This window comes from Homalodisca vitripennis, chromosome 4, assembly GCF_021130785.1.
Source record: "Homalodisca vitripennis isolate AUS2020 chromosome 4, UT_GWSS_2.1, whole genome shotgun sequence".
NCBI lineage: Eukaryota > Metazoa > Arthropoda > Insecta > Hemiptera > Cicadellidae > Homalodisca > Homalodisca vitripennis.
Window position 1 is genome coordinate 14,760,009 of NC_060210.1, and position 21,984 is coordinate 14,781,992.

The 21,984-nt window shown below is 32.7% G+C and overlaps 1 protein-coding gene across 1 annotated transcript in view; it reads left to right on the plus strand.

Moving 5' to 3' along the window:
- The window catches only part of LOC124358966 (eukaryotic translation initiation factor 3 subunit A), a 33,169-nt gene extending 13,483 nt beyond the window's left edge, over nt 1-19,686 (plus strand). The window contains exons 8-20 of the mRNA XM_046811253.1: nt 250-469; nt 585-670; nt 1,121-1,306; nt 3,396-3,533; nt 4,530-4,739; nt 4,856-5,032; nt 6,020-6,184; nt 7,079-7,314; nt 8,131-8,381; nt 12,928-13,202; nt 13,611-13,678; nt 15,419-15,573; nt 19,040-19,686. Coding sequence (XP_046667209.1) covers nt 250-469; nt 585-670; nt 1,121-1,306; nt 3,396-3,533; nt 4,530-4,739; nt 4,856-5,032; nt 6,020-6,184; nt 7,079-7,314; nt 8,131-8,381; nt 12,928-13,202; nt 13,611-13,678; nt 15,419-15,573; nt 19,040-19,101 — 2,229 coding nt within the window. The 3' untranslated portion in view covers nt 19,102-19,686. The remainder of the gene's footprint in view (nt 1-249; nt 470-584; nt 671-1,120; nt 1,307-3,395; nt 3,534-4,529; nt 4,740-4,855; nt 5,033-6,019; nt 6,185-7,078; nt 7,315-8,130; nt 8,382-12,927; nt 13,203-13,610; nt 13,679-15,418; nt 15,574-19,039) is intronic.
- Nucleotides 19,687-21,984: the final 2,298 nt, after the last annotated feature.

Sequence of the window (21,984 nt, forward strand, 5' to 3'; positions counted from 1 at the left end):
TTTACAATTTAAAAACGGGCTCAACCTAAATCCTGATTGTTATATGTTATAATTGAAAGAGGCTAGTGTAATATACTCCCTTTTTTATTTTGAGCGATGATTTGATGTATTAATTATTGATGATGACGATATTGCTGCGGATATCTGACAAAAGTTGATGATGAGCAATTATAATCTGATAGTGAATTTAGAGAAAAATATTTAGCATCAAAGTTTGGAATGTGGTCTCTTGAAGTAATCGTGATGCAGGTACGCCTGAATGTGGTGGGGTTAGCGTCGCCGCCATTGCAGGAGTTGTACAACTGCCTCGAGGTGGAGTTCTCGCCGTTGACACTGTGCCGTCAGGTGACAGCGGTGTGCGACGGTCTGGTGGGCGAGGACAACCGTCAGTACGTGGCCCCGCTACAGGACGTCACACTGGTCCGCCTCATCCGCCAAGTGTCTCAGGTCTACCAGACCATCAAGTTCACGCCTTCTGGAACTGGCTCACTTCACCACTCCCTTCCACATGGAGCGGTTGCTCGTGGAGTGTGTCCGTCACAACGACATGCAGTGTATTGGAATCTACCAGACCATCATAGTTCACCGCCTTCTGGAACTGGCTCACTTCACCACTCCCTTCCACATGGAGCGGTTGCTCGTGGAGTGTGTCCGTCACAACGACATGCAGGTATTGGAATTGAGGACATGCTAAGTAATATTTCACTTTAAAATGAACACGAAACAATATTTTACAGAGTATTCAGCATTGCTTATGCACTTAAAGTATACCCTTTGCACTCTGGAATAAAACGGTAAATCACTTCCAAGAGTCCTAGCATCTGCTAGAATAACCTTCTGAAACTTACTTTTCTATTCCATCTCTAAACTTAGTAAGGATTTTGTAAAAAGTAAACAATTTTTATTTAATACTAAAATAATAATTTTTCGGTGTGTTTCTATATGATAATATGACTAATACTATCAGACATTTTTCTTGAAAATAATAGCTCATATTCAAATATATTGCGCTGTAATGATGGGTCACAGAATTTTCTTAAAAGTTATAAAATAGGAATAAAATGTCAAAAATGAAAAGTAAGTTACACAGAAGAAGACTCAATGTGTGCCATGTTTACAGATCCGGATAGAGCATGGCACTGGGTGTGTGCACTTCGGCACAGATCTGTCCGAGAGTCAGAGGGAAGACCACCCCGAGGGTCCTACATTGCAGGAAATGCCTAGCGAGCAAGTGCGCAACCAACTCATCAACATGTCCAACGTGTTGTACAAGAGCATGCAGGTCATCAATCCCAACCTTCACAAGGTAAATACAGTGGTACACGGAGATACATTAAAGACATATTGAAATACATTTTGTATGTGCATAATTGCCTACATACATTCATGTCATAGTTATAACGTATAAAAATACATTTAACTTATACTTATACGTTTAACCCTTTGGCTGCTAAGAATTTTTTGACATGTTATCCCAAAAGTGCTCAGGTTTTTATCGGATTTTATCCCAAAAGTGCTAAGTACAATGGTGAATTTGTAGTTTTACTAAAAAAAAATCATAAGTTCCTCAAATTTTAACCCATTTCATTGATTTATGTTTTGTTTTGTAGTATAATATATGTAAGAAAATAATAAATAATACATTTTAAAAAATACAAAACTATGTAAACAAATAAATAAATTTTTGTTTTTTGTTTTTTCAACTTTGACACAGAAAAACATAATTAAATTTAACTTTTATTTCTTTAAATACGTTTTTACCTAAAACCATATGTTGTTTTGAGTGCATACTGAAATTTTCACGCAAAAAATATAGATTTTTACTTATGAAATGAAAAAAACACAAAAAACTTACCCTGTGCTATCTAGATCACAGCTGTTTTTGCCGTTAGTGTACTATAAAAAACCAGCAAATACAAGTGTTGTTATTATTTTTAAGGAAAAGTAAACTTATTCAACTGTCATTTACCGCAATCCGCGTTTAAATAACGTAATATCGTTTCATAGCATTTTTCGGAATAAAGGCCAACTACGATATATCGTTGCATAGCAGCCAAAGGGTTAATGTATAAATACAATTACGGTTTTTGCCATTATTTAAAAACTCAATAGTAAATAAAAAGTCTGAAGATAAACCATTGTTGTGAACGTGTTAAAAGAAGTAAGATAGAATAATGAAGTAAGCGCAGTTTGATCAGCCCGTTGGCCCTCCATGCCGTCTGGGCTATAAGCCTGTGCTACAGTAATGCCATTTTCATTCTCTAGCATGTCTTCATTGATAGCGCTTTAGTTGTTTGTGGCTACATTTTGAAAAAAATCAACTCTGATGACCAAATTCTCTTTGTTGGAGTTTTTGAGATAATCTTGCATAGCATTACTATTTTTCTTTGTATACGTAGTGTAAAGCAAGTATTTCATTATATGGTTTTACCTATAAAGATCAAGGAAAGTGTTATTTTTAATGAGAAACTCAATGTTTTTGTAACTATGTGTCAGTCGTACTATAGTACGAGACGTATCATTGCGTCTGGCCGTTTGCCTTTAATTATTTTTTAATAGTACTGTATAAGCAGATCTCAATTGATAATTGTAATAATCATGTTATCACGAGAAACTAATATTCTATACTCGTGCAAGTTATGGTCTAAGGCATTACTTTTTCTTTTTTTTCTCCTTCCTGAGGGAAGAGGACAATTTGTCCCCGCACTTAGTCCTAAAAGGACCTTTGCGCCTCCCTTACTTTAATTTGTGCCCTCAAAAACCGAGGCTTTTGCAAAAGCCAATCAGATTTAAGGGCATTACTTAGTCTACAGTTTATTTGCCACGCCCCTGGCTTGCAATGATATGTCTCGTACTACAACAAAAAACATTTAACCGGAAAAAGGAACTATTAATGTTTTATTTGTAATATAGTTATTTATAATGATATAAATATTCCATTATTCAAAAGATAGCCGATATAATTCTTTATGCAAATTTAAAAAATCTGAATTTGTAAGTGTTTTTCAATATGTTGCGCAAATGGTACATCACAAAAATACATTCACAGGTGGTCAACTTATCGTAAAGTAAAACTCAATTCCATGTGGATCGTTCAGTGTTTAATTACATATAATTAAAACTTGTAATAGTTTAAAATATAAATCGACCTTAAGTACAAAAAAAAAAAAACTTTCCACAAAACTCTTATTTTGTTTGCTACTAATTATCACTCTTCTGTTCCTATTTTGTGGTCTATTATATAACATTTCACTAAACTTCCTGTGTAATACTGACGTTAAATAAGAAACAGAAAATTACTTGTTTGATGAAATATAAATCTACAGCTGTTAGAAGTGGTTGACAACACAATAGAGCGCATATGAGATTTTTCTAAGGACTGTTGTTGGTTCCAGGTGGAGAGAGACAGGCAACGACAGCAGATGGTGCAGTACTACTTTGACACCAAATTGCGGGAACATCAGCGCATACTTGGCCGGCACAAGATTATTGAGGACCGTAAGGAGTTGCTGGAGAGGATGAACTCTGTCCGGGTAAGTTGGTATCATTGCTGAGCAATCATTTACGTGAATATTAGTTTTAAGGAACATTTGGAACCGATTAGTGACATATTTATTCTGCGTTGTACAAATATCATTAAATTTATATTGCGTGTGTCATTTGAAAGCCTAAAATGGGGATTTGGTAAACAATTTTTAACAATGTTAAATTAGTATGGTAAGTAATGTCACCAAGTAAAAATATTGTAATAATCATGTGACATTACTTACCATATTAATTTAACATTGTTAAAAATTGTTTACCAAATCCCCATTTTTGGCTTTTCAAATGACACACGCAATATTTTATGTATTTTGTGTAAATTTTTATATGATTTTTTTGTAAAGTAATGATAATATAGGAAAAAGGTTGTATTTGTGTTATACTTGATTAAAGTTGTATCTGATTTTTTTCTAGCAGTTTTATTTTAAGACGGTGCAGTAAATCAGTTTACTATGCAATTAATGTGAATATTATGTAAGTTCTAGTTATTTATTCTTCCAATGGAATTACACCAGTAATACTATTAAATAAGTTAAAATAATTAAATAACAAACGGTGTTAATAATAAATAAATAATCAACAAAACAATGAATAAGTGAGAAATATAAGTTAGTTAACAATAAACAAAAAAAGTAAAAAAAAAAGGGCAAAGTCAAAGGTAGTTAAATTAATATCAAAACGAACAACATTAATAAATATGTGATAAGAAACAAATAACAAAGTGATAAAAAATTTGACAAATAACCATATGCAAAAATAAGAATATTTAACCAGCAACATGTAAGAGAAGATAAATAGTCAGTAATATGTATAAAACATAAAAAATAATCAACATCAATCTTAAATATCTAAATAATTACAAATAAACATTAACACTTGTGGATACGTTACTAAATCCAGTACATACATACTAGAGAACTTATTGCTTGGCCCAAATTAGTGGGTGATTATTGTAATCAGTAACTGTATTTGTTGGTACGTGACAGGAGGAAGAAGAGGCACGTCGGGCAGAGGAGGCAGCAAGACAGCAGGCGTTGGCCGAGCACCGCCGACTAGAACAGGAGAGAGAGGAGAGGGAGCGCAAACGCCAGGAGAACGAGATACAGCAGATCAAGGACCGTCACCTCAAGGAGAAGATGCAGCAGATCTCCCAGACCTCGCATGGTCAGAAAGTGCTTAAGAAGTTAGACGAAGATGTGAGTTCCAGTCATGAATACAAAATATAGATTAAAATGTAAACAATATATGCTACTGATTCTGTATTTAGATTCGACTTTAAAATTAACACGTCTTTATTTTATTTGTTTTACAGGAAATCAAGAAAATGGACGCAGATCAGATTGCAGCCAAAGAGGCGGAGGAGCTGCAGAAAGAGCGCAAGGAAATGCAGCAGAAGTTAAAGAGTCAAGAAAAGAAGGTGGATTATTTTGAACGTGCTAAACGAATAGAGGAGATACCTCTCATGAAGAAAAGTTTTGATGAGAAAGAGGTTTGTTGTTTTAGTAACATATAAGCATATATGCTTTAAATGTTAAATAAGTTCTTAGTGTTCAAAAAACAGCCAAACCGTAAATGAGTCAAGAGAAGTAAAACTTATAATGTTTTTCATAAATTGATATAAAATAGTAACATTATTCAATTTTAAAAAGTAACTTAATTAGTTTTACATATCACTGCTAGTGTTATTAGGCAAAAAGATTTAAAAGAATTTTAAGGTCTGTGTTTAAAGTCATTAAGTATTGCAATGAAAATGTTGTATTGAAAATTGTATTTAATTTAAAAATGTAGAGATGTAATCGTCTTGCAATGAACATGTCTATTTTTTACAATGTTAATCTAGATTGATCATATCTCCAGTAAATTATAACTCATAATGGGTAAAAATTATTTGAACTAGACACGAATAATTAAAAATGCTGTTTGTTAATATAAAGCCAAGTTTTATTATTTTAGGAACATGCTATACGAAGTTGGTCATTAACTTTTTTTAATATCTTTCGCAATTCCAAACTATAAATAAATATGAGTACTTTTATAAAATTGATGAAAATATAGAATATTCAACTTTGTATAAGTTATAACAAAAAACTTGAATTACTTATTAATGATTGAATAAGGAGAAACCCCCAGATTTTAACACGAGAGTTTTTATGGTGTAGTAACAACAGGCTAGATTGAAGGCATTACTAGATTGAAAGGATCTCTTCTTAACATAAGACATTTAAAGACGCAACAATTAGATATTTCATGTTCTCTTAGCACTTTTGTCAACCATAGAGAGGTTGTCCAGTGTTGCCTAATTGTGTAAGTAAAGAGCTTGCACTTCACTAAGTTTGATTTAGACATTATTGTATAATACACATCCTTGTACAATTATTAGTGTGTAAATATTAAAATAAATTACACTAGTATGTACAATTGTTTAGTAGTTTTCACACATCTTAAGAGTTTTTTATAACTATTTTTGTTGTAACAGGTCTTGGACCGGAAGTTTTGGGAGCAACAAGAAGCTGAGAGGCTAGCGATGGTGATTGCCGAGAGGAAGCTGGCCGTGGATCACCGCGAGAGATTGGAGCGCATGCATGCCGATCGAGATATCTTCTTTGAGAAGATCAAAGCTCAGAGGAATGCTGCTTTCCAGGTATTTGTTCTCTTAGGACAAGAAGCTTAGAAATAGTCCTATAAGGACCTTTTTGTGCTGTTTCCGGAGTGACAGGATATTCTGGATGGTTAAGGTTGGGCGTATGGGCCACCTCCTGTCATGATCCATGAGGAAGAATTTAGGGCACTAATCTCAGTCATGTCCCCTCGGAAGAAGGTGAAGCCAGCTCTGAACCAGCCTCTCCAGTCAAAGCAGGCAGGGTTTGGCACCCCTTATGTCTAGGCTAGCAGTAACCCCACCAACTCCAACAGTTGTTTCCAGCAATAGACTCTACCTATCAATCTACTTCTGCACCCCAGAATCTCGAATTTAACAAATTGAATGCTGGAAACTAAGTATATACAATCTACTAATGCTGAAAATTTTTATGTCAATGTATAGTTCGTCGAGAGCCGATATTGTCGGCATCTGCTGCTCGACAACGCTGGTGACTAAAAGTGGCACGAGCAATCAATGTTAAAAATTGTTTTGAGACTGGTTCCTAAATTTGACAATATTCCACATTGCTGGCTTTCAAAATATTTATATATTGACATTGCAACTATACCATTGGATTGTGTATAAAAATGAAAGAAATTTGTATCCAACCTTATGAAGAAGTTAATTGCAGGACAGACTTGTAACGTAAACCTAATATTTTATTTATGTAAATAGGGTTGTTCACTAATATGCATGTTAAAAATATGCTATTTATTCATCAATAACATGACATGTTATGTTCTTCACTTAAATGCTGAAAATGTTTTAAAGTCAGATAATAAAGATCATGTTTCCATCGAAAGAATTCAAAATTTTAATGATGTTTAGAGTTTTAAGGAGTTACATATTGTTGTCGAAACATGTTCACTGGAAAAATGTAAAATATTTTCACAGGAAAAGCTTCGAGAGTTTGAGGCGAAATTGGCAGAGGAAAGAAAGAAACGCCTACTAGAACGTAAAATCAAGAGGAAAGAGGCGAGACGAGAAGCTTGGTTGAAGGAGCGTGAAGAAGAAGCCAAACGAAAGGAGGAGGAAGAACAAAGAAAGAAGGAGGAAGAAGAAAGGCTTAAAAAAGAAGAAGAGGAAAGGTTGGAAGCAATCCGAAAGGCTGAAGAACAAGAAAGATACAAGTAAGGATATTATTTCAGAATGTAATATAAATGTGTGTTTTTTATTATTATTATTTGAATGGCTTAGCTTTTAACCCTCTTAGTGGTGACATACATAATTTGTGCTTGTCTGGATTGGTGCTTAAATTTAATGTCTGCTATTTTTAATCAACTTGGTTAGACCATTGTAAGCCTATTTTTTTCAAATCTAATAATTCAGACTGTTAGAAATTTAAAAATAGATATTGTCTACCATAGTGTTCGAAGTTGAATTCATCAGACAAATAACACGTTATGCGAAGTTTATAAATTCGTTAGTCTGCACTTTCTTTCATAAATATAAATAAAATTTGTATGTCAGCTGTTTTTTTTCTTCTTTTTGCAATAATTATCATCATCCCAGTTTATTCAAATTAACATAATGATGTTTCATTAGTTTATGATGTGCTAAATCATAGTAATCACAGTTTTATATAAAAATATAAAGTGCTTCTTGGAGATTTACAATTTTTGTACGAATTACATTTAAAAACATTGGAAATAATAGGTTCTATAAGTAAAGTAATAAATTTTAAATTTATATTAAAAATGTAGGAAACCTGGCATACATTATGTGAAAGCTAAGTTCTTAACAAATCAATACAACCAAAAACTGTAATCACCCATTAAAAAAATGCTTTTAACTAAACTTTGCAGTTACAGAAGGAGTTTTACACAGATACAATTTATCGTAGCTGGGATTCTTGGCAGATGCTGTGAATTAAAAAAATTAGTAAAACGCCCACATTCAATGCTTTTGATTAATGTGGTGTATATTACATTTTGTGTGTTTGATAGGAAAGAGAAAGAAGTGAGGGACAGACAGGCGGAGATTGCTCGGCAGAGAGAGGAAGAGGCCAGTAGAAGGTTGGAGGAAAAAGAGAAGGCACTGGCAACATCTTGGAGGAAAGATGAAGAGAAACCAAGAGGAGGTAGAGGAGGATATGACAGAGAACGATCAGACAGACGAGATGAAGATCCTGCTCCTTCTTCTTGGAGAAGAGGAGGAGACCCGGTCAAACCTAGTGAATCGAAGTGGAAGTCTTCAAGTAAGTACTTTAAAAACCGGAAACAACTAACTATTTAGAGCTTATTTTGAAAATGGTAATAGCGTTACCAAGTTCACAAAGACTTGTACCCCATCGGGGCACCGATTACGGATTACGGTTTTTTGCCATTATTATTGAAAAATTTGACGGCAAAAAGTCAGGATTTAATTAATTTTAATGCATTGAGGATCAAAGTGAAAGTACCATTACTTTACACCGATCTCAGTTTTCTTCAAATTCAAAATAATCTTTATCAATTAGATTGTACATCAATATAAAGAATGTCATTGTATCTAAATCAGTAACCTAAAGGAATAAAATATACATGGTTTTATGAATAATACAAATAAACCTACTCTATTTTTTTTTTTAACAGATAAGAATTTTTATCAAAAAAGGCGTTTTAATATTAGATATTCTTTTAGAATTTTCTTAAATTTAAAAATAGTAATATTGTTTATATAATTTGGAATGTTATTAACCCTTTTAACCCCGACGTCCGTACTATACCCAATGCTTTGAAATTTCACAGACTTGTGCACAAAGATATTTTGCATCAAAATATATTAGTTTGCAATGGTTTGACTTCGTATTTTGTCAGTCTGTGACTGAGCAATTGCAGTTTGTCTCGACTGACTGCTCACGCTTGTTGCAGACAGCTGTATATCACGTGGTTGTGAATATTCCGTTTTCTTCACAGTTTTAGGTTAAAGCAGTGTAAAGTACGGCAGTTAAAGTTTAGTTTATTATTTGTTTGATTTCAAAATGAGTAAAAGACATCGTTCAAAGTCTCCCGTAAGTGAAAATACATTAATTAGTAACCTAGTTGTAAATGGTGTGGATGTGATTAGTGACGACGATTTGAGTGATAGATATCTTGAAAACATTTCTTCTGAATCAGAAGGGGAATTAGCAGAGGAAAGTGATAGTGAATTATCTGTAACTTATTTAGATGATATAGTTGAAGACCCAACTTTTGAACCCTTTGAAAATTCATCAGATGAGGACGTTGCTCAACCAGGACATCATCTGGTAGGCCTACTGTTGCAATGAGACCTACTCCTACAGGAAGACCTAGAGGTAGGCCTAGAACAAATATTTGTAACAATAATGTGCCTCAAAGTAGGCCTAGTACACCACCTGATCAAGACCCAAATTTGTTATGGAAAAAGGTTGACGAATCAAATGATCCTGGAAGCAGTACTCAGTTTCCCTATTTTGAAAACCCTGGGCCTAAGTATTGCCCTCCAGGTGATGCAAAGCCAGTTGAGTACTTCAATATTTTCTTTACTGTACATTTGTTGACGATTTTTGTTAACATGACAAATGAATATGCCAAAAAATATATTCAGTCTTACGCTGGCCTCAATCTAAAGTCCGGAAATGGACCAACATTACACATGGAGAAATGAAAGGCTTTATCGCTGTTTTACTAAACATGGGCCTAACTATAAAGCCCACTATAAAAAGCTACTGGAATAGAAGTGACTCACAATTCATTCCATGGTTTGGAAAAATGTTTAGTCGCAATCTTTTCGAGGCTATATTGCAATTTTTCCATATTGCGGACAACAACTCTTTGAGTAAACCAGGAGAACCAAACTACGATCCATGTGGTAAATTTGTACCAATAGTTGAACATGCTAACAGACTGTTTAGGTTACACTACACACCACATCGTGAACTCTCTATAGATGAAAGTTTATTAGCCACTCGATGTCGCTCTCAAATTTTACAATACCTTCCCAATAAACATCATAGTCGTTGGGGTATCAAATTATGGATGATATGTGATAGTGTCACAAAATACTGCCTAGGTTTCTTTTGTTACAAAGGTAAAAATGAGTCTGCTAGGCCTACTAACAAAAGTGAGGATCAGGGATTGGCTTTTACTGTTATAAAAAAATTGCTGACACTTGGAAACTATCTTGGGAAAGGCTATCATCTTTCTGTTGATAATTTTTTCACGTCAATACCTATTGCTAGGTATTTATATAGTAAGGCCACTTACATCACAGGATTCCTGCGTAAAAATAGGAAAGGTATCTCTATGGAGATAAAGGAGAAATTCCAAGTGGGGCAAAAGCTATATATGCGCCAAAATGAATTGGTTTTGCTTGGGATGAAAGAAAAGAAGACACAAAAAAATCCAGTACTATTATTGTCAACAAAAAGCCATGCCCAATCTGTTGATAAAATAAAAAAGAGACATACTGGTAATTTGACAAGCAAAATACCTGAAGTAGTTGATAGCTACAATAAATATATGGGTGGCATAGATGTGAATGACCAGATGCTGTACAATTATTTAGACGAAAGGCGAACAGTGAAGTACTGGAAGAAAGCTACATTCAACATAATGGCTAGAATGGTTTTGAATACATATATTTTGTACAGAGAAAACTGCTCTGGACCACCAATGTCACGCTTCCAATATATGGTGTGTATAATAGAAGATTTGGGTAAAGAGTGGATGGACAGTAAGCAGCGACATGACGACCCATTAGCTGGTGGCGACAACATACAAAACTATGGACTGCAACACCTACCAGGAAGAATGGAAAGGAATTGTTGTGTGTGTAGCATTCAAAGCACTCAGTGTGGGGGTAAAAGAAAAAAAGCAAGGTATTTTTGTGTACGTTGCCAGAAAGGAATATTCACCCCAATTGTTTTGGTGACCACAAGTGCTAAAACATTTTGTAGTGATGTAAATATTGTTTTAAAACTTTTTTAAAATTTAGATTATGAACAGTTTTAGTTATTTTGTCAGAAATAACTTTGGTTTTATGTTTGTTTTAAGTACTGTGAATTTCAAAGGTCTTGTTACATTTCCTTGCCCAGAAATGGCAAAAAGAAAAATTTACACGGCTTTACAAAAATTGATGTTACTCCACTTGTAAATAAGGTAGGCCTATAATTTTTGTTTCCTTTTATTAAGGATTAAATATATCATAAAGTAAATGGGTATTTTTGTGTCAAATATTTTTTTATCTATATGGTTTCCATGATCAAACTTGAAATTTTTTCATTTTTATTTATTTTTTATATATGTATATGTATGTAAAAAAAATACTTTCAAAATAATAATTTTATTTGTATATTTCTGTAAGCTACATGTATAAAGAAGTAAAACAAAAAAAGAATTACCTAAATATCTTAAAAAATAACTGAGTTATGAATTTTTTACAAAACCCTTACATTTTGTCTGAAAATGGCTTGGGATTTCTGGCACATCACTTGATTTAATGGCCAGGGTTAAAAGGGTTAAAAGAATTTTATTACATTTATATAGCTTGTTTTCAATCTATGGGTAGGTATCGACAAGTCATTTCTTTTCCTTATATTGTAAGTGTGATGATCTCTCTGTGATGTAGAATTGGAGTTTTTTAAGTGTATAATATGCATTAATAGATATAATTGTCACAAATAGTAAAATATTTTTTATCCTTAAATTTGTCTTTTCACAGCTTTTGTCAACCTAAGTTCAACATAATTCTTTTGGTTCATTTTTGTTTAATTAATAATCTATCTAAATTCTTTTATAAAGATCCACCATAGATACTGATTCCAGAAGATATGTGAGAGTGGACATGTGCAAAATAGACAAATAATTTTGAATATGAGTAATGTTTTTCACAGACATTCTAATTTCAAGATAAGATTCACCAGATATTAATAGATTTTGCATCATCAGCATGGAGGAAAAAGCTTCCTTTTAGAACATTAGAAATCACTCCAGGCAAGCCTTGTATATAGTAAAGAAATAGAAGTGGGTCCAAAATTGAACCCTGTGAAATACCATGCATCTTATTTATTTTATTTGTACACGTTTCATATATTTTCATGCCTCATATTTTTTTAAGAAACTATAATCTTACTTAATTTTTGTATGTTAATTAATCTATGTTAATCATGTTTCTGAATGTGTTTACTTTTCTTTCTTTTTGTCAAGGACAGAATCTTTTTGGAATATGTGACAATTAACACCAACAAACATTCAATATATTCATGACACATGTTCAATCATCATGTAAAATACTGATCAATTCTATTGAATTTTTTCTATATGCTTTTACAGTGACAACCCAAAAATGAGAAATTAGAGAGATGATGGAAAATTCCTTTAACTTTAAACAAGCTATAACAGACAGATATATGTAACAGAATTATTTTATGCATTCATGAAACAGAATATAGAGATTCTTTCTTATTTTTATATATAATCTCAAAAACGATTGAGGAATTTATCATACTGTGAAGTTATGGTAGCACTTGTTTTATGGTAGCCTCCAAAAGTTTTTCACTATGGCTAAGCGTTCTCCTCCCAACCATGCCTTCACATCATATATAAGTTAAGTTGTGCCAGACTAATCAACACAACTTCTTTCATTGGTTTATGATGAACTCATGCTGCGGATATCTGTTATCATGATGATTCCTAAGAGCATTTCTGAAGCCAGGATAAAAAATATTAAAATGCTTAAAATAATTTATATTTTAATTTTAAGTATCTGCAATTAAAATTTTATATTTGTCTGTCATTTAGAAGTGGGATTAAGCCGAGACGATCGTAGACTTGGTGATGATGACAGAGACGACAGGGGTGAAAGAGGAGGTCCGCCAATGAGAGACAGGTATGGTGACAGAGACAGAGGTGGTCGGGACTATGACCGGAGAGACAGAGACTATGGCCGGGACAGAGACCAGGGCGGCTTCGACAGAGACAGAGACAGAGATAGGGGAGGCTTTGGAAGCAGAGATGACAGAGATAGAGGCTTCGGTAGTCGTTATGATAGACCCTCAGACAGAGATCGAGAGCGGGTAAGTTTTATTTTGTGTCTTTGAATAAAAATATGAATTAGCCTATCTCAAATATTTTTGGATTTAACTTTTATTTTGTAAGTAGTTGTTAGGAGTTAACAAGTATAGCTCATAGTAGAATCAAAGTAGTGTTACTCCCTTAGTAAGTGCTATTTGGGCCTGATACTTATTATTATTGTGTTGATAAAAATTACTATTTTACAAATAATTGCTCGCATCATGATCAAGGACGGCGCAATTAATTCGTTGTGCTTGAAAATATTTTACTTTTTTGAATTGCTTAGTAGATAAATGTATCATTGGTTTGGCTCAACACACCTGTATTGATAAAATAATCTCTGTAAATAATTAGTTTATTATCATAATATAATTGATAACAATACTGAAAGCTTTTGTAATTTTTTACAGCCCAAAGAAAGCAGCTGGAGAACCAAGGATCCGGAACCAGAGTCAGACTCGAGACGTCCACCAATGAGGTAATGTTATTTGTTTGAACATCATAAAGATAATCCCACTATAGTCCATATATATATATATATATATATATATATATATAATTATCAATGTGTTATAATTGTACATCCAATTGTTGAATGTTTTCTTAATCTCTTCATTTGATTTGGTAAGTTCAAAATGAACTGGCTGGGCATTAGAAAGTTTATTACTCGAGGGAATGGAAAAATTTCTGCTTGTCTGTCCTGAAAACGAAACTGACCTATAGACTTGAAATTTCGCGTGAAGCTTAATTTATATATTAGCACCACTGAATTTGATATTTATGCATGTCACTCCATGGAATTTGGCTGCTGAGCGTTAGAGTGAATATTTTTACATTGCGATTAAAAGTAACGTGATGGTAACAAAAAAGTAGCAGTATAAATAAATTTGTAAAAAAACTAGTACAATCAATCATATGAGATTTTAACTTGTAATTTTTATTCATGGAGTAAAAAGAAAAATTAATATTTTGGAGAGTCAGTGTTAACCCTTTGCGTGCCACGGCGACGATACATCGTCACCAAAAACCCTTGCGAAAAGTGCCACGGCGACGATCTATCGTCGCCGACTAACTGTGCGAAAAGTGCCAGGCGATGATCCGTCGTCGCCGTCTGTTTTCGTAATTTTTAACGTTTTATTTTTCATGAACCCTTTTCACAACCAATATTGTTTTATTTGTTAACTATCCTGCAATAGATAAATAATAGTTCACATAGTACTTTATATTAGTGAAGATTAAAAAAAAAACACAGAATAATAGAAGCAACAACAGCTGGCGGTGATCAACCGGGGCATCGTTGGCGCGTAAACAACTCGCTACGTATAGTATGCGTAATATCTAAAATAATACGTTCGGTCACATGGTTGTGTTTACATCGTTTTGAGGTTAGGATCTCTAAAATGAATTTGTTAAATTGATATTCTCCCGTGCGTGCGTGCGCGTGCGCGTGTGTGTGTGTGTACATATTTTTTTGGAAAATATGAAGACCATATATTAGATATACTTTAGAACTAAAGGATAAATGTAAGTAATGCATTAATTATTTTTGTTTTAGTGTTGTGTTACCGGTACTGAAAAATGATTTTTTCATTATGTACATAATTTCAAGCATTGTTATGTAACTATAGTAATTATATAAAAAAGTTAACCATTATTTTTTTTCACATTAACAATGTTATAAAGAATATTTAAAAAATTCTTCCCATAGCAAAATTGTTTCTTATTAATTTGTTAAAAAAAAATAAAAACTAAAAAATAAAAATTGCTTTATACATTTTTTGGTTTTGACATGCCAAAACTCATATTATTTTATGTTGTTTCGTTTGTTTTGTAACATTTTATTGTAATACAATTTTTCACAAACATTTTGATACCTGTTTCATAAAAATAGTATGAAAAATAAATAAATATAATCTTTTTCCGGAAGCCCGGTAATACTTCTTAATATTCCCTGGCATTTTTCGCATATGACTTGCAATATAGTTGCTAGTGCATTTCTTTTGTACTAAAGTTTTTGCCTTGTGGCATTCAAAGGGTTAAAAATGACAATATTTAATTTCAGCACATTATAGCACCCTTCCCAGGTCACTCCAATTTTTGTTTTTTGATCACTGCTACGAAGTCTGACTTAAGTATAATGGTGCATGTCCAACCTCTTGAAATTTGGCTCCATTGATCAATCTATCACTCAGTAGACTGAGATAATTTCTCGTTGCAGGAGAGGAATGGAAGACCGGATTACAGGTCGCAGTCCTGTCAGACGTGACGAGAGGAGGGGTGGAGGAGACAAGACCGAGTGGAGGACTCAGAAGAGTGAAGCTCCACCTCCAGCCAGAGCTCCTGCACAAGAGCCCAAGCCCGCACCAGCACCTGGTAACTAACGTATATTATATTATATTGTATTCATTACTTGGTAGTAATATCAAAAACCTCAGCACTTGGGGTCCAGAATCATTCGCAATGGCATATTGCGGCAGCAACGTTCACTAATTACTGTACACCGATCTCCACATGCAATTTTTTCTTAATCGAAGATAGTCCTAGCCTGTTTTAGCCCAGTTAATTGGACTTCTGCAATAATAGGGAAATTAATTTAAATCAAGATTCTAAAGCGTTTAAAAACGCGTTTATGTAAAAAAGACAATAGGCTGTAAAAAGAATGTAATTAGAATGTTAGTAAATACTATACAAAAAATCTGTTAGTTTTTACTTTAAACTCTTAATATATATAACTTATATATATATAATATATATACTTTTCATATTATCAGCTGTATTATTTTTGTTGTATCAGCTGTTATACTGTGTTACTTGGTGTTCTCTCACGTTAGAAATGTCTAGAAGATAGCTGTCCAGTTGGTGGTGCAATCTTGTGGACATTACTCAAGCTACTTGGACGCACGTGCTTTGTATCGTACACGAGTTTAGGAATTTTTACGTTGCTATTTTACGATCTTTTTTCTGTTGTTTATTCATAGATAATTGTGTGATAGTGGTAACATTTTGTAATTATTTGTTAACATTGTTAATGGTAAGAGTAATATATTTATTAAATTTTAAATTTAAAAAATCTTAAAAATGGAAAAAAACTCTGTTTTGGGGGGCCTTAGTATGTAACTAAAGCCTTTTACTCAAGATCTGTTGCAAATCCAGGAACGCTACGGTTAAAGGATAAAAAATACTTTAAAAAAAAGAATATACTAAAATATAATAAATGTAACATTATGCTTTTTGTTTTTACAATAGCTATGATTTAAGAACACTTCACAATTTCCAAAAACTATTATGTTTATTTGAAACTGCGGACAAACTTTTTCAAGCAGACAGCAAATATTTAAATTTTGGTTAAAGAAATAAAAATAAAAGTTATTGTGAGGTCAGACTATATACATTTACAAATTAACCCATTGCGGATCGTATTATTTTTGGCACGCGGACACGAATTAATTTACGGTCAGCGGCCATACGAACAGCAATGGTGCCCCACATCGTTTCGCTCGCTATTGTATACTAGAAAATTCAGCTATGAAGGTATTCGTTCAGATGGAACATGGGCCTGCTGGGGTATCCGTGATGTAGGAACGATAACACGTGAGCAAGGTTCCGGGGTGGCAGGGATGATGTCTGATTCATAGTCTAAATAAAGCGGCTCGGGCGAAGCGATTACAACATCCGGGCCATAGTCTAGACTAAACCCGCCAACATGTACGTCTACGTTGTTTAGTTCTGTGTCACTAACCTCAAAAGTATTATAATAACAACTGAGGAAAACACCCAATCAGAATCACTAAAAAGCAGAGAGTAAACTCACATGAATGATTTTTCAACTGCGAAATACAACTGCAATCTGTAGGATATTTATAAAACTCTGAGAACTCTAAACGTAGACCGTTATTAAACACTCTTAGTTGACAAGTGAAGACGATCGCCCGATCTATCAGACATTAATAGAATTATTTGGAGGGAAACATAAAAGCAGACCGCTTTTGCGACCTGAGCCTCGTCATCGTGCCGTTAGGCCCGACCGCTGCGTGACGAGCCCAGCTCGTCAGTGATCCGCAACGGGTTAAATTCTGCATTTGATGAAATAAGAATTTGAAACCTGTATGCTTGTAATTTAACGATCATCAAATGTGACTTGTTTATTTCAAACACAAACAAATCTTGTTTTCAGGATCTAATTGGTCATCTTACAACAGACGAACAACTTATTTTAAGAAATGAGCTGAGAGCTATCAAACTCTTTTCCTATCCTGATGTGGTGAGTCCCGTCCTTGTCCTTGTTCCTCCTTGCTCTTGCCTTACCTTATCTTATCTTTTCTTACCATTTCTTATCTTATCTTATTTTATCTTAGCATACCTTATCTTATTTTACCTTTTTGTTGACATAATTTAATATTGATGCAAGTTTTTAGAATTATAATCAATATTATTTTTTTTAATTTTACTGCATTGTGAAAATTAGGGGGTTATTATTTAGGTTACAATTTAGATTACTCAGGAAGATATCACATTTTGTATTTTTTACAATCAAACCGTGAACTAAGCAACACCAGTTCAATCTATTGGTGGGAGGGGGGATTGTGTAAATGAGTCACATACATATGTTTAATCGTTTATTATTGGAATTATTGTTATTGAATTTTTTGAAATCATTAATATTTATAGCTATTGACAATACTCAATATTGCTACATTATAACACAACTGTTAATCTTGGCGTTTATAAAAGTTGCTTTTATCAATAATATTTACAAAACACATTTATAACTATAGTTATTAACACATTGAACCCTAAGCCTATAATATCGAATTTACTCAGTATACTGGCCGTTTTTTTGTGTTTTAAATTATGAAGACGTTTTAACATAACATATTATATATCAAATTACAGAGGAGAACACACAGTTTTAGAAAATGTGCCTTTTTTAGATAAAATAATTATTTGAAAAAATTATAAAGTAAACAAAATTATGCAAAAAAAAATAAAATTTGAAAAATTGTAACTTTGTAACATTTTATTTTTCAACCACCTAATGTTGTATAAACTTTTTTTTAACCACCTAACGTTCTATAAACGTGTGTTTGATATAAAATTAACATAAAAGAAAGAAAGTATTCATGTTAGTACTAATGGAAGGCCTGTCAAAATCAGGATCATTGTCGTTGAGAAACTCACCCTATAATCCAGAATCATAAATTTGACCCAAGATTCTTTCAAACTGAATCGCAGATGATCTTTCATTTTCATTAAAAATATGATCATCCTCTTCCAAATCATGCTCAGAATCTGACATCATATCACATATCATGCGCACCCTTATTTTGTCTAAATGATTACTCATTTTACACAATGATCAAGAAAAATAAAACTTGTATCACTAAGAAACCAATCAAAATAAACTAAACCATCACTAAACCAACATTTGTCACTTTATTCAGTAACAATGGAATTTTGTTTATAAATAACAATGCTTACATCACTGAGTCATCAGTCGGTTACGTAACCAACCGACTATGCAGTAGTGCAATAGTTGAAAATACTATTTTTACAGCTGCACAACTGTTACTTGTCATAAAAAGGTGTATAAATATAAACAATATAACATAGGAAATAGTCTGAAACAACTAAACCCAATTTTTTACCAAAAACCTAAATGTATTGAATTAAGTACCGGAGCCCGAGTATAGGTCGGGCTCCATATTCAATGTGTTAATATTTCTTTTGTTAGGACAGCTAATAATACTGTAGTCAATGTAAGATCTAGTTGCATTTTTTTGTACTGAAATTATTCAAGCTTCGGTTCTTCCTCTAATTCAGTGTGGTAATGTTCTGACAGCAGCAGCTCCAGCATCGGCAGAAGACCAGGATGACAGTTGGCATACAGTCGGAAGACGCTAACTCTGGATCTGAATCTTCCGCAAACTTGTTTTAGGCTTAGGATTTTGATTAATATTTCAGTTAGGGTGTTTGTACCATATTATTATATTCATTTGGTTTATAAAATGAAATGGAGAACGTGGTACGATATAATCAACAGCTTTTAGTTTATATAAATTTCAAACATTTTTGTGACTTGTAAAAGTTATGTTGTTAGATATATATATATATAAAACAATAAAATAAAAGTTACATCAATATTTTTACTTTATTTCCTTAATTTTCATAATTTTCCTTTTTCATAATTTAGTTTTTGGTGTATAGACTGCTGTTGAAACATCACAATTCTTTGTAAAGCTTAATATTGCATGATTTCAGTTCATAAACCAGTTTAGCTTTTTATGATCAGGCGGTGGAATTTGGGATGTTTTATATTAATTTATTCTATCTTTATTCTTACTCCAAGGTATATTTAAAATTAAATTTAGGTTTGAATTATATGGTTTAACCGTAGATTTGTCTCTAAGTTAAATTACTTATTCTCTCACTATGCGATCAGATACTTTTGTAAATTGCTTATTAAGTTGCAATAAACCATTCATATTACTTAATGTGTTTTGTTTTCTTCCTATACATTAGGGTGGTGCAGTCTGTTTTAAGTTTTGGCAAATTTAATTTCAAAGTACAGCTCTTTATGATCAAAAATAATACTTAAAACAAGAAAAGAATTACTATACACTGATTTTTGGCATTGAAGAGCTGACTTGGGGTGAAACGATCGTGAGTTTTCTGCATAAGAACAATATTAAACCTCATGCATTTTGACACTTAAAGATCACATTAATGCATAATGAATCTTTTGTTTTTTTATTTGAAATGTATTTTTGTTAAATATTTCAACAGTGAAGTAAGCAAATTTGATACTTTTTCTCAATAGCATCTAAAAATATTTTTTTAAAGCATTTAGATGTGTATGGACTAAATCTTAACCCTTTGCACGCCATAAGCGAGTTATTTCGCATGCATAAAAGTCTGTACACCGCCCATAGCGAGTTATATCGCGAACTACATTTTACAACATTAGATAGTTTAATAGTTGTCGAATTTGCCGCTAGATGGCAGAGAAAGTCACTTTTGCTGCCTAGTGCATTAGCTAACGTGCCAACTGAACGTTTGAGGAGTATCGATCAGTAACAGCTGTTTCTTTCTATTCATGTTTGTTTCCTGTACTTCTCGAAACGCCCAAAGCGATTATACTCGCCGCCATTTCGTGAAGTTCTATGTCTAGTGTTCCTGCTCACTGACAGTTTATGTTTTTACAGTTTTATTTGTTTATATTACGTTTAGTGCTTGTGAACTATTAAAATTGTTACTATAGTAATAACTATTATTTATTATTTTGACGTAACTTGTGAATATATTGCCATAATTATGGCTAACGCAGACGATCCGGACTTTGACGATTTCGTTCTTGGGGTTACATACTTTGGACGATTATTCGTAAAAAAAAACAGAAAACAGTTTTCCAAAATGTGTATTTATTTACTTATTACGCATCATATCTACTTCATGTACCGGTATACGTTTGTAAAAATTATACAGTTTTATCAAAATAACGTTTTTGTTCATTTCATACCTACTGGTCCTTAAAATAGAAAAATATCTATATTTCGTTTTAAAAAATGCCCATAAACGCATTTTATGGTTTTTATTCATTAAATCAATTACTTAAACAAATAAAAAATGGCTTTACAGTTTTCAAAAAATTAAATATTCAGTAATTTGGCGCTAGGGCAAAAACATATACGTAATTACTTGGCATGCAAAGGGTTTAAAATGTGATATATCCCATAACTTTATAATAAAAATAAGGCCGTAAAAGTGCAGGTTTGATACTGTTCTCATGAGACTACATTTAAGATGATCACAAGTACAGGATGTTCTTGAAGTAGTTATCCTTACAATTTTTTAACAAGACATAAGGAAAAAACTGTGCAAGATGATATCAATTTTTACAGTATGTATATGAATCAACTTAAAAGACTGATTTTTGTTACATGTGTATGAAATTGCATGTTTGTTTTGAGGAGTTGTACTGATTGCACTAAAAGTTGGTTTAGTCAAAATGTTAAAAAATATGTTTCAACAATTTTTTATCCCCTAAAATCTTTGTTTTGTACATGAAAAGCCAGTTTTTATTGCATTATAATTAACCCTTTTTGAACCCCAGACCAAAATATTGATGGTGGAAAAAAAACGTACCAAAATCATTTGACCTAAGAACTACCGAGAATCCCCGGAGCAGAAACAGCTGTTTTGCATACTATTTGTAAAAAATTAATACTTTTGCTATTTTTTATGCTATTGTCTTGTATTACACACCAAAATGTCCAGAATGAAATTGTATACACAGAAAAAGATTAGTCTGAAGTATAAAAAAAATGTTTAACAGCATTAAAATAATTTTAAAATATATGTATATAGATTTTTAGGCAAAAAAATTGATTTTAAGATTTTTTAATTAAAAAATAAGAAATATTTTTACCATGGGCACCCACATTTTATTTTTCTAAATTTAGTTTTGTGTATGTAAAAAAAAAATTATATTGATATCTCTAAAAATAAACTTTTTTTGAATTTTTATATAAAAGTATGCGACTTGTAAAAACCTCTAGGCGTACAACACAAAAATCACTGATATTACCTAAATAAATAAATTAGTAAATAAATAAATAAAAAAATTAGTATTTTAATAAAATACATATAAATAAATATGTATTAAACGCATATACCCATGGCGACGATATTACGTCGCCCGGGGATTCTCGCAACTTCATTGGCGACGATACATCGTCGCCGCGGGGATCTTCGCATATCTTCGCGGCGACGATATTTCGTCGCCTG